This window comes from Lineus longissimus, chromosome 11 (assembly GCF_910592395.1).
Source record: "Lineus longissimus chromosome 11, tnLinLong1.2, whole genome shotgun sequence".
NCBI classification, from domain to species: Eukaryota; Metazoa; Nemertea; class Pilidiophora; order Heteronemertea; family Lineidae; genus Lineus; species Lineus longissimus.
In genome coordinates this window covers 17,859,862-17,874,558 of record NC_088318.1, presented here as the reverse complement: position 1 = coordinate 17,874,558, position 14,697 = coordinate 17,859,862, and the positions used below count along the sequence as shown (strand labels likewise).

The 14,697-nt window shown below is 42.7% G+C and overlaps 1 protein-coding gene across 1 annotated transcript in view; it reads right to left on the bottom strand.

Moving 5' to 3' along the window:
- Positions 1-14,697, bottom strand: part of LOC135496092 (uncharacterized) — a 53,545-nt gene that overhangs the window by 10,455 nt on the left and 28,393 nt on the right. The window contains exon 4 of the mRNA XM_064785217.1: positions 974-1,142. Within this exon, the coding sequence (XP_064641287.1) occupies positions 974-1,142 (169 nt within the window). The remainder of the gene's footprint in view (positions 1-973; positions 1,143-14,697) is intronic.

Below are 14,697 nucleotides of genomic sequence, written 5' to 3'. Positions count from 1 at the left end.
TTTACGGTTAGTCAACAGAGTGAGTAACGAATTACCGACGGCGCATCGTCCACCCCTGGTGTCAGTTGGGGTATGGCTGAAAGCACTGCAAAATACACGGGCATGGACTAAGCGCACACATAGCTCCTGGGCCCCGATTGGACCAACTGAATACGTCACAAACGTCGTACATTTCAGTGAATCCTGGTGATGAGGATGGTTATGATATTGGACGTGCTGAATAGCAGACACGAGCGCGATGAATCACACTGATAAGCAGCGAGGGACGAGGTAAAGACGAGGTTTCTGAAGAACATAAAAGTTTTGGTTCAGCAGATTTCTAAATTATACCCAATCATGATGGCGTCCAGTTTTTCTCCACCAGCTCAAGTGTATGTACAGCGTTATTATCGTCTGGCTATATCACGAACCGCTGTCGCCATAGCTTACGGAGATGCCCGAGGCTGTCCGAATAGTCGGCCATTTTACAAAGGCATTCTATAAATCAGATGTTTGCCACGAGGATATTTACCTTGATGTCTTGCACAAAAAGCCTCCAATCAAATAGAGAACGAAACCAGCGGCGTTTTTGATGTTTTACCTCGGGCTTTGATGGTAAAGATAAATTCAATCAAAGATCTGTGCACGCCGAAAGAAGGCTGGCGGTTATTTTATTTCATTTCTTCGACTTGTGATGTGGCTCAGAGGGACGTGGACAATGCTCTGCTCAGTTAACCATGCTGCCTGAACTCGGTGTAAAACTGATAATGGCACCGTGCACCGTATAGGCAATGCAGGTTGTATGTACTATGTTCATTTCAACCAAGCAGCCTCCATGACCGTGCAAGATTTTGTTGGTCAAGGCTGCATTAGGCTAACATGGTGAGTTGAAGATGCATGAACAGGAACGTTATTGGTAAGCCCTGCTTGAAGAGATAACCAACCCAGCTGAAAGAAAGGAGTGAAAGGCAAAAACGATATTGATGAAACTTACTTTGTTAACGTTTCAAGTGAAGATGTGTAGATGACGCCTCCAACATCTATGTGCACCGGCGCTGTGTATCTCGTTGGCGTGGCAGGGCAGGGCACCCCGGAGATCTTCGTGTAGTGGTTATGCGGGGTCGTTGGCACTGGAGAGTGGGCTGGAGATGACATGGTTTTGGCTGCAAGTAGAAAGGAGAAGCTAGCTTGAGTAACGCATGCTTGGTAATTGTAGCCAAATCCTGCACAAGGACTTTTGACATACTTCTTGTGAACCTCGACTGTTCCACTGCGCAAGTAGATACCCCAAACGTCTTCTAATGATCAAATGGCCTACCCTAGGCCATGGGGGCCACTGCAAGAAGGGACTGAGCATCATCAAATACGTGTACATGTACACCTAGTTCCCGTGTCGTGCGCGAGGAAGATGGACGACGCCGACGGCTAACAAGCACTTCTAGTTCGCCATTTCACCACAATGGCCATTTACGGCAATGTGGCGTTGCAATTTCTCGCGCACGAATTAACCTCTTCAAACTAGCGAGAATGCAAATAGGCTAAAGTCAACGCCCATCTTGTTCAGATCTTATCAATGACGCCATCGAATCTCCAAGCAATTGAGAACGCTTCGTGGTATCCCAAACTTTCAATACCGCACATATTATTCCTTACCCACCCTTAAACGAATATTTGATTTAAACCCATATGGGGAGGCTGCACTTGGTTGTAATTAACACAAGCGATTCGTTTGTGGTTTGTGTTTAGTGGAGTGTATTAATTCCACTGCACCCTAACCCAAGGCGGATACGGCGTGGCCCGAAGCCTGGGGGCGATGCCTACGGCGAATATTGGTAATTCAGATTGTATATTGCGTGGAGTTAAGCGAGAATCCGTACCCGCAGGCACGCCAATGAAAACGCGTCTTTGCATAGCCCCCGATCGCCCGCGGGCTACAACGATTCGCTTCCAGCAACAGGAAATCGACGGAGGTGGGGATATTTCTCGATATATGCACGCTCGTGAAGGCAACGCCTTTCGCCTGACTGAGTCTAGGCTGTTTGATTTCATCCCAAGGGTTGATACATCCAGGGTGCATATTTGTACATGTACACTCAATACCAACTCCGTCATATCAAAAACGAGAATATCAACGGCGGTTACAGGAGTCAGTTCACGTAAGTCATACGCAAATCCGACTCAGTCAATTTCTACATACACTGATAAATAGGTATATTCACCACACCGCTCACCGCACTCAAGATTACAAATTCATCCGCCCTTCCAGATCACAACCCCGACCTAACGACACCCTATTCTTGTCACGTCATGAAAGACTCAATATATAGTGTACATGGATGAGACTTATCGAATCGTTAGCCTAGCCAGAGTCAACTCAATCAGGGCAACATAAATAGGCTTGCCATCAATAGCGGCTAACCTTTCGTTTACGACGTGGCACACTCACAGAGCTGCAAGCGCGAAATGGCCACGATTTTCATTAATACTCGTAGTATTCAGTATCGATCTCTCTGCCGCCTGAGACAGCTATCAATGGGTTCGATTCACACGTTTAGTATAAACTAGAGAATATGGTACAGTAGCGGATCCAGAACTTTGGAAAGGGGCGGGGGCCGCAGCCCCACCAAGACTTATCGGAGGTACATGAACGATATTGGAAACGAAAGGCACGAGGTGACCACTAGGTAACCACATGCGACCCCCATCCACCACTGTCATCGATTTCATCACATAAAGCGCTGAGAGACCACATAAAACTAAATCCATCACCGATTACAAAACAAGAAACATACGTCTAGTAGTTCGTCCTAATGCGACAACTTTAAAGTACGGTTGTTGGTGTCAAGATAGAAATGAAATTGTTAAAGCTAAAATTGGTTGCAAAATAATTCCGTGTAGTGTATCGACAGTATTGATTTCGGATGTTCGATTCCTTCAATAGGTGACACAGACTATATAGGGCCGGTGGTAAACACTGCATTTGCATGCGTTCTCAGAGAAGATTCTTTAGCTTTTAATGCCAAGAAATGAGGAAGAACTGTTGAAGGAACATGACTCATTACATCTCGAGGAGAGGATGCCTTATCCGAGGACTTCGATCAAAAGAACACCAAAAGAACACTTTAGTTTTTTTACCTAGTTTTGCTATACTCTGCTAGGGCCTTTGGCATTATCCTCCCGGAGAAAGATAGCAAGAGAGTGCGATTGCAAGACGTAGCTGGCGCAGCTTGCATTGATCCACATGCAGCCTCGAAAGGTCAAACTCAGCGAAGTGGAAATCTTCTCTATTTTCCTTTTGTCTCATGTCTATTTGGCAAAAGGCATGTCTTCAACAAAATGGCATTTGACACTGTGGCTCGCTTGATGATTGTGTCTTACTCAGATTTATATAAGGTGGAATCGCTTTGCCAACAAGTCTGTCGTTCGAGGAAGTACAGCCGGAGTGATTTCTCCTAGAGATGTGGGTAAAATTGAACCAATTCGACACGGATACAATTACACGTACATAAATTTTATGGATAAATATCTCGAGAGTGAGAAATCTCCATCAAATAAATCAAAAGCGAGTCCTACTTTTCTTCTTCTTTATATTGATAAAAGATGTGTCACTGTCCTGACTTGGCTCGTCTCTTACGCCTCAGAGGCACAATTTCAAATTTTCCTCGCCGAAGACCAAATCTAATACTATCTGTTAGTAATTCCATACGGTTGTTTTCACTCTGACCTCGGGCACTATGGTTTCGCCAACTCCTCTCATATTCGAGCGGTCCTTCAAGTTCAGCGCGCGGGATACACCATTTAATTTCTTTCTTGCTGTCGGCAGAACGAATAGAACTTTCAAAATTTTCGACCACAAAGCTTTGAAAATACGCTTTCTCCATGTCAACAGAATAGCCGCGAGAAAGTGTCTTATACGATATTTGATAAAGCATCGTCGGATATTTTGGCCAAAGTCACATCCAATGGTAGAAATGTGTAGAAGACATACTTGTAGATGACGTATATATATATAGATGATGTAAGGTAGATGACTGAGTCAAGGGGAAACATTGCATTCAATGATTCATCGCCACACACAGCAGGTGGCCATGATAGAGTTGACATTGTCACAACAAGACCATCAACACCAAATGAATCAATGTCGCCGAAGACTTGCACACATTACATTCATCTTCATGGTTAAGTTTTGTCTCACTTAGAGGTCCACTTGTATTATTGTTTTATCTATCTGTCAATTAAACCCTTGGCAGAAGAATTGAACACAAACAAAACACACGACAAACGAAACTTAAGGCTGTTCACGTTTCACTCGTCACTCGTCAACTGACTTAGGCTTGTAAACACGACGTGAGGGTGAAAAGTGACCTCGTGAATCGTATGTAGCCCGCTCTTTGGAAATGACTTGTTCGTTCTTCATGTCACACATGAAAAGTAAACAGTGACACGTTACATGTGAAAACGTGAACTATATATAATCGCGGCCTTACAATACACTCGACATGTCTTAACAAGAAGACTAGCTAACATTTGTTATCGAAGATTGAATACTGTTGTCACGAGAGTTGAGAAGATCTCTCAGCGGGTCCACCACACCATCATATTCACATACGTGTATCTCGCATTATGTAATAGAAAGCAATGGCTTTCGCTTGAACTTGTCTTCAGCCAGTCATGAAGGACGCTTCATGTCAAGTCCCCTCTTTGAACATCGCCAATTAATCATGGCATATTAATCGTGCCATCAAGATCAAATCATAACACGGTCGAAGCACTTGTTCTATCATATTTTAATATGAATCACTCTTTAAGTACCAATTGATCAATTGTAATAACAATTTCAGTCACAATTAACATGAGGTTGATGTGACAAGGAAACGTGTCATAGGCGATTAATTTGAACTTATAAAGAGGTGGCACAAAATGAAGGAGGACATTGAGAGGAGTGTGTCCATGCACCGCGTGTTTTAGCTCCTTGGTCAACAAATCCATTCGTTCGTCGATTCAGCTCAGCATTTAAGGAAATACGGGGGAAATTTGAAAGAGTCGTATTGCGTCTGCTATTTGACATATTGGAAGTAGAACGTTGGTGACGAATCATCCTTTTTATTTGAGAACTAGATATTTTGAATAATCACGACTTTTTCAGCCTAATTTGATCTATCTTTACCTAAAAGAACCGTCATGTAGCGTCTCCAAAACTCAAGTGAAATTTAAGTTGCATCCCTCAAAATTGGCTGAATATGCTGTTCGGGCACCTGGGACATCCCAAAGCCAGAGATTTCGTGGACGAAAACAACGACTTCTCATGGTACTTCTCATAGCATGAGGTCCAGAAACCAATTTGTGATAATTTGGGCATGAAGTCGTGGCAAACTTTAGATTGTGATAAAAAATAAAAAATTGAAATTCAGAGGAGAAAACCCCAAACGATAGGCCAACACAGAAAGGAAACAGTTCTCTGTGAGGACAGCTTGATCTTTACTATTTGTCAAAATCGTCTCGGCGTACATGGACACCATTGTAGCATACACCCATCTCAAATTTACCAATTAAATCTACACATGCGCAAAACGATCTCCATTCAGGCGTAACAAGTCATATGTCCAAAGTGATACACCAAAATGAAAGCTTTCCTACCTTCTGGACCGATTCCCATTAATTCTTAGTGATGATCACACGGCACAAGTGGCCAAACAGGCCTTCCTCGAAACTAATTCACACTTTGCTTAATCCTGATGTAGCTCTTCGAAGACTCACAGGCTCCGTGGCATTCCCGAGCCTCTCCCTAGCGCTCCGCGATCACGATTAGTCTCATAATACGACGAGGTATCCTGCACGCCCATGCAAACGGTAATGTCCCCGAGCCCAGATCACTGCATACATCGACTGAAGTCCTTTCTTTCGCCAGTCACATATCCAACTGAATATATGGTAGTTTTTCAAGTTAGCTCCGAGCTGTTTTACACATGAATTACCAACAAAAGACGCAAATTCCTACGGAACAGCGCAGGCTGGCTCGCGGCGCAAGTACCCGGATTGAGATCAAAGTGAGCGACTGTACTTCAGGTAGGAGCTGTGTCACACATCCCACGGCGGCCTGCTAATGTTTGGCACCTTTGGCTGAATGTCCGGTCTTAATTAGAATGCTGATTATCAAGGAGGGTGAGCAGGGATAAAGCGTTACTGATGGTCATGTCTGTGGACAGATGGGGTGACCAGTGATGGCGAGCAGTGTCCAGCCAGCTGGGAATCTTGATCTTCAGCGTGATCGCTCAAGAGATATGGAAAGAGAAATGATGGCAGAATCCTTTGATGGACCGAAAACGGAGGGCTCCATTTTGAACTTGGTAAGAGCAGGAAGCTAGCGTCCATGGTAAGTCTGTGAGGAACGGCCGAACAAGTCAACTGTTCTCGTGCATATAAGTCAAACCTTTTCACGGCCGAAATAGCTCACTTGGAAAACGAAGAGGAAAACCTTCATTGAAGTAATAACACCAGAACAGAATTCCTGTAGGACCTTTTTTCTTGAAACAAGCATGCAATCATGGTGTATCTGAAAAAGCTTTGCATCGTTTAAAATCACGAATTATTCCAGTCTTCGTACTTGTCAAGAAATCAGAGAGTCAAAATATTCGCGGGGACCTCCTTCTCGCGATTTAGGTAAAACGAAATAGGGAATCTTTCCGTGACCTCCTCGTGCGCAGAACCATCGATTCTGCAAGCTTTACCATTGCAACCCTAGCCAGTGTCTGAGGTTATTGATTACTCAGGTTAGCAACCACAACACATGTCTTCAATGGCGGCAATGTAATCAATTAAAACCTACTGTCATTGACTGTTAATCAGCTCCAAATAGGAGGGAGCCACCTCATGGATGAGCAGAAGATCGATCTGGAGATGGGCGCTTGTGAAAGTGTATCAATGATTGAGGTGTGTTCTAAGCATCCCGGGTTCTATGTGTCCTTAAACTTCCCGCATAAAATTCGGCCCCGAAACACATTAAGCGATGGCAGTATGATATTTGATAAACTGCTGCTGTGGCGTAGCTATTTCAATTTAAATAATTCATTCCGCAATAAACTAGTAGGCCCTATAACTGTCTGAATACGAATTTGTATGAAAAAATAAGCGAGATAACACTATCTTGCATTTGGTGATCCGATTAAACGAGCGCTGATCTGAGGCGTTTCCAGAACTGTAGCTTCATTAAAACTCCTGTTTTAAAAGAAAATACTCCATATTCGAGATGAGCACTTGCCTCCTAGCCAATATTATGAAACATACGGTCGGTAAACAAGAGATTTTGCTCTTCAACGCCTCAAATCAACGCTCATTAATCGGATCACCGAACAAGTGTCTTCTAGACATCGTGTTGTGTTGTAATTTTCATCCATAATTTTGAGAGTCTGCAGGTGTTAACAACGATTGCCTCGCCGAATTGCAACCTTTCCAACTTCACGGCGGGTATGGGTGGTGGTAATATCGCCACGGTGAATGTGATAGCATTCCCTCCAACAAGACCTTTCCCTCAACGAATCTAACCCAAAGAGTCAAGTCAACAACCCCAGGAAAAGCCACATTTTTTCATGTAAATGGCCTGAATGTCTTCCACAACTCCCTTCCTTCTCTTTATTCCAACTACCATTTCATATCATAGCCTGTAGCACTGCGAAGCAAAGAAGCGATACAATACCAAAGAGATATGCTTTGGCATTAGCTGTATAGAACCAAGTCATCATAAAAACCACTGTAGGATATACATACATGGCATACGCGGCGCCCGCAGGAGACCGCGAGGCCCAAGGCTGTACATTACAGCAAGTCATTGATGAGAGAGAAAGATATGTACAGAGATACAAGGGGACGAGCAAGCCAAGACATCTGCAAGCAAACATCACTACTTGTAGTCTTCAAGTTATTGCCCAAGGTGCAAAAACATTATAAAAGAGAAATAGGCCTAGGATTGACAACATTTTTAATCAACGTTTACTGTAAACTGGGAGGTATTAAGCTAAACGGGAATGAAAGCGCCTTTGTTGATGGAAAATATTGCTTCTTTTGCTATCTGTGCGTATGGTATATAGATTGTGTAGACGGGCACTAGTCGAACTGACCTGCAGGCCTAAGCTAGAACAGCATAACTTCTGAAAGCCTATGAGAACTTTTAACTGTGGTGACAAGTCGAGAATGGTAACGAGAATGCGGAGCATCCAAAAGACCAAGACAATGCTGGGGAGAAAAAGTCATTGGCCCGGGTGCATGGGAGCTGGTATTCACCTTCTTTTACCAAGGTGTTATACAGTCATACAGCGGCAAAGCCATTTAAACAGCATCACCCTCTGCGGAGTGCTTAGATAATGTTGCCGCTAGCTTAGGGAAAGGAAACAAGGCACAGCAAGCACCATTTATCTTAATGTATATTAGCCTACCTTCTTTGCACTACTTCTCTCCGTAGCTATTTAATATTAGGTGTGCTCGTAAAAGAAATTTCCCAGGCGGATGGCGAGCAGCATTTATTGGGGACGAGGGCGTGCCGAGACGAAGGAAGAGTGGAAATGCTTAAGCAATTGGTAAACAAGAACCTAAAGCTAGCTACTCCATTCGCACCCCTTACCTCGATTATAAGGTTGAGGTACCAGAGTTCACTTAGTGTCATCCATCTTGAAACCATCAATGTTGCTATCGATGTATGTATTACCACACAGGTTCAACATTTGACCTTCCATTCATTCGAAGTGTTCCAATCTCAACAGAATTGATCAAAGACCACCTTCGGAACGGAGTTTCCTTTCAAATTGAAAAGGCTGCAAAGGCCAAGTCTGGAGTGCCACAGGGAACCAGACTTGGTCACATCCTATTTCTCTGCTATATCAACGACATCACAGAAGAAATAATCTCAAATCCACATTTTTGCTGATGACATGCTGGTTTGCTTAACAATCCCAACCATGGAAGACCACTGTGACCTTCAAGAAGATCCTCATGTAGTTGTCGTAGTCTTTTTCACGAGGCCACTGCACATTGGGTCACAGAGTCAAGCCTTCAGATGGAGAATAGTGACGAATATGTAACGAGGTGTCACAACGTTACCCAAGATTTGAAGAAATTTCGTCGCCTTAATCTGAATTTCCAACATGCCCAATATCCGCCTCGCAGCTGTAAAAACAATACCGTTGCTCAGTTTCGCCTAGGGCTTTGAAATAATAAATTCTAAATGAAATACCGCTTAACTATCTCATCCCAGGGCCTTTTTAATTTAAAAGACGGAGAGAAGATCACCCCTGGCCTTCGGTGCAGCGTGGGGCTATGCCCTCGCGTCATCTCATTTCGGAAAACAGACGCCGGCTTTTTTCAGCCTAGCCCTAAGGCCCAATACGCTATCTGCCCAAGTGACAAAGATATGGGAATTATTTATTAGAGCTTGGGGTGGAATACGTTCGTCCACGACCTGACCAGAGGGTGGAGACGATCTGGGGCCAAATTACTTTGCAGTCGGACCGGAGGGCAGGCAGGCAAACTCTCTGAGCAAATACTAAGCAATATTAATGAACTGTCCTCTGGGAGCGTGGCTAACCCGGGGTAGTCTCACATTAACCCCAACCAGTTTAGGCTGGCTGTGTGAAAGTCCAACAACATTACTCGTCGCCTTTATCAATCGCAAAACAAGTAGGGCTTAATCCGTCGTCTCTTCGAATGCTTCACAGAGGTAACTAGCTATTTTTAATCGTGAAATTGCAAAATTTACAAAATACATGAATATGGGCCCGGTGTGTTTTGGTGAGTAGTTGATTAAGACGTTTGTCATTGCTGGCCGGAGCGTTCGACCATCCAAATATCACGATATCTCACAGGAAAGCGAGTGGTACCAGGCAGGGTCATTTCTTGCAGAAGGTCATCACTGCGTATGGAGCGGGATATCTTTTTGTTACATGTACTAACTGGGCGTTGAGAGTCCGTACTTTATACTGGTTGTAGGCCCTGTGTCACAAAGACCCCACCCCGGTGGGAACTACTTTGCAATGAGGTGAGTTGCCGCGCTTGCCCTTTTCGTTCTTTATACATTAAAGGTTAACAAAATAAGATTAGCTTCTTTCGTTAGAGCATCGCCAAGGGGAGTCCCAGGGGTAGACGCATTGGACAAAGGAGGCCGGAGGAGACGATCATCTTGTACATCTGATTCTCCTAGGGATAGCGGCAATCAACAGTGCCTTTCATTAAGTTAATACCCTATAATTTCAGAGGGGCCCGACTTTAGTAAGTGAAATTAGCAGGCTTCGGGAAGTTTCAGGAAGCTATCTGGCTTCTTATTTGCCGAAGGGTGCCCTATAAGGTTGCTAACACAATAGATTAGACTATGTTAATGGCCATTCATATATGCAGTTAGGCATTTGGCTCCATATCGGGGAGGTGGCTAAATATTCATGTGATGGAATGGATCCCTCTCGTCGTCATTCAAATCGCTCTTGACCCGTTGAAATTGGCTAAAGATGCCCTAAGCTTATGAAATAACCAAAGCTTGCTATCATACTTTGCACACGGAACTAGTGTAAGACCTTGGCGTGAAGGTAAATAATAATATTTGTGAAAGGGTAGGCCCATTCACATCCATGGAAACAGTCCGCGTCTGAAGAACTATATTTTTCCAGTGAGACCTAAATGACATCGCATTCATCAGACACAGTCCGAAAACGAGATTATGACGCAGATCATATCAAATCGGAAAACCACAGGAAGAATATTCTGGCATTTTCATAGAACTCTTTATCAATGTTTACCAATAGGCCAGGAAGTTATCAATAGCCTTTGGGTGTGCCCCTAGCACGCTCTGCAGTAATACGAATAGCCGCGTAAATATCAACAACTGATAGCGTATACTTCAACTCTGTAGACTGAGACCAGGGACTCTAAACATGCCAAGAGAATTTTTTAATCGACAAGCCTCCAACCATTTTTTCAGCATAAAGTTTCAATAAACAGCAAATTCCATTAATTCACAGTAAATGCATTGTTGTACCCCTGTAGTAGAAATGATTTTTATTAGTTACGTATCTCCAGAGAATGAGGACTTTTCATCAATCAGTGACTATAATTTAGATGGTTTATGACAAACCTCCAAATTTTCGATGAGCACTGTTCATCTCCAGACTAAATCGGTTAAACTGCATTCATGATCTTGAGCTGAACCCATTTTCGTTTCATACCCCGCTCTCTATAACCACTTAAATGGTCAATAAAAACCTCTGGAAATGTTCGCAAAAAACTCTTTGTAGTTGCCAGATCAAAGATGTGATCAAACCAGGCACTGTGGCCTGATCGTCTATACCTAAGGCACGTCAGAACGGGTGATGATGACACACACAACCACGTGCTGAGATCCCACCCAAACTAAAAATAGCCTCCTCATATCACCTATAAAATACGATGTAGTTATTTATATTTTATATTGAATCAGCGTTCCAGTATAGCATCGTCAGCAATCAGACTTGATCGTTTGTGGTAAAGAAATGCGTCATAAAGGAAAAGCGTTTATCCTTTTTTCTTCAAACTACCAAATGACTAAGTTACAAGTTACAAGCACGCATCTATACATCTGTGTGACAAGTGATGACACGAGATTCACACAGTCCTTATTGTTAAACTAAAAGGGCAGACACTCATTTTTCAAGGTTAGGATTTACAAAGCAGATGTAGATTAAGAAAAGGGATGCCGCCTTCACTAAAAGAGCGGTTTTACCTGTTGAAACCCTTATTCATATTGATTTTTTCTTCACTTTTCAATGTCGCAATGTTTCAAGCGAATTGAACTCGGTAACTTAATTACACCTACATTTTGGCATCTGTTAGGTGGTGGAAGGAACAGGGCAACCGGCGTCATCATAAACTGTTGAACCTAATACCATGGTGATAAAACACATAACAATACGAATAAAGGCATTTCATAGATTTGGGAATGTTTAAAAAGGTGCATTGTTAAGGAGGAGGCTCCTTGATTTGCCAGCAATACGCAGCCCCGGAACGAATCTGTGGAGAATAGCTAAGGTATTAAACAGACACCACGCCCTAGAGCGTTGTATTCATAGCCTCAGGACCAAGTATCAACGGTAAACAGCGTCAACTAAAAAGGCAAACTTAAATAGAGACACAGTCAGTGTGTGATTTCAATTATCCATTTGCACATTGGATACTATGCATCACTTTCAATACCTATTTCGCCTACAGCTATCATTGTTTCGTTGGCAGTAGTACCATGATTCGGGTTTTAGGAAAACCAGAGAAAAGGGCTGAAACCTTCATCTGTTCTATCTGGGAAAGTTGGATGCTATGCCAATAGTTTTGCACTTGCCTATATTAGCCTCGTGATAAACGAAAGTACCAACGGAAGTCCCTGTGACACACGTGTAAGCTTCTATAGACGCGGGGATTCTTAGGTTGGGGTCATATAGGATTCACGTTGTCACTTGTCATGATTAACTGGTCACGAGTTATATAAACTGACTTAGGCTTGAAAACACGACGTGGGGGTGAAAAGTGACATCGTGAATCGTATGTAGCCCGCTCTTTGGAAATGACTTGTTCGCTCTTCATGTCACGCATGAAAAGTGAACAGTGACACGTTACATGTGGAAACGTGAACTCTATATAATCGCGGCCCAAAGTGAAATATCAGCCGTATATAAATATATCAGCTTTTCTTGCAGTAACTTTTGGATCCCTTCAAGATGTTCAAGATCCCAATTTGATATTTTTCACTGCTCGATGCTAAAACAGATCTTGCATACGCATATTACGCCCAGGAATAATACGTCAATAGTATCATTAGTTAAACTTGCATCATGCTATAGCCAAAGGCCAAACCTGATTCTCTAAATATGCATACAGCCCCGGAGCCATTATACATTAGGTTGGTATTTCTGGCACTGCGACGTGGCAAATCTAGAATGGAATTCTTCGTGCTGAATAGCTCACCTAAATATTTAGCTCAAAGCAATAATTTTGTGGAGCTATTAACCTTTTTACGGCTCGTTTCCGATAGTCCTTTGAGGACTTCGAAACAGCGCCACGATCGGCAGAAGATGGAACAAACTTTCCCGATTTTGTATCCGGTTACGCAAGCGCAATGAGTACCGTGACAAGACAAGGATGCTGAAGCAGTGGTCGCGTTACCGGGGTGGTCGCCGACCGGGGTTCCACTGTATTCACATCATAAAACACCGATGCCATTGCTACGTGCCTATTCTTACTGCTCTCCCCAAGCGTCAACACAAGCTTAGAAATAGCAATGGCCTTAGGTTTGCCTACACGAGAACAACCCTGGCATGCGTTCATGCGAACCAGCAGATCTAATGATAATGATGCAAAACATGCCAATGACTAAAGGCACACGAAAGCCTGCCTATAAATCATTAAAATGCCCCAAGTTTGGAATGTCACCCAGAAAATCATAAAGCAGTTCTAAAATGTTATTTGATGAACGATATGTATTCTCATCTATATCGGGTGTGCTTGAAAAACGTCACACTCTTAGTATTGAATATCTCAATTCGTTGACTGCCAAGTTCTTCTAATATTCTCAGAGGCCCTGCCTTCTTGTAGATTTTTAAATTTTGATAAACAAACATTCTTCAACAAGTCTGGATAAACCCAATAGTATCATTCCCGACAGAAATTACTTGTGCTTAACTGCTCTTGACTAAAGTTGTTCGAATTTAATTTAATTTAATTTATTGTAAAAAAACCCTCCAAATAAGGAGCAGACAACACAAATATGCAATAAAAATCATACACAGAGAACGAATCAAAAAACAAAAAAACAAAACAAAAACAAAAACAAAAACAAAAAAGCGATCAAAAGGGTGAAAGTAAAAGCTTCAATAGTTTATGGTTTTTCCGGTTTAGATTGGCACATTCGGTTTTTACCGAATCGACAATTCCATTCTCCTCCCTGGTGATACGTCTAGGCCTACATGTTGGATTTACAAACAGGACATTGGCGGCGAATGTAGTATCCATATCAGAAGATAACAGCCAAGCCCTTGGACATGTTAGATTCCACGAAGGTCACTCTCAGTTTCGACCAAGCCGCGGTCTCCGATCAAAGACTTTTTTATTCGTACCCGATTTCACCCATGTATAACTAACCAATCGTGGTGATTACTTTTACAGTTGCTCAGGCAGGCAACAGGGGTGACAGAGTATGTAATCACCCGCCACCCCTTCCATTTGCCAGATTAACTGCGAATACGACAACCAAAATTAGTTATGCATGAGCGATATCGCGTACTTATATAATAATTTTGTTTGTGATCGGAGACCGTGCAAGTTGTACTGAGCCCAACGCATTTACCCAATAAGGAACTGAACATTACCCGGTTCATTTGTCGGCACTTCATAACTATTTTGGCTGTTGTAATGTCACTTACCTGATTGTGAAAACCTCATTAAGGATTTTAAGTGTTTTTCAATTAAAAACCAATAATCTCCGAATGAGAAACTGATTATAATTAACTGATAATGGGAAAATCATCGGCAGTTTAACTTAATTCCCATGCATCACATGAAAGTGAAATTTGATAAATAACAACTTTAAAACTATTTGGCGATAACGAGAAGAAGCTAATCGAAGAAAAAAGAAACCTGTTATGATGAATTGGAAATTCATCAGGATGCTGCTGAGGAAACAATGAGAAGTGAACGACTATGCAAAAAACCTCCCCAGTC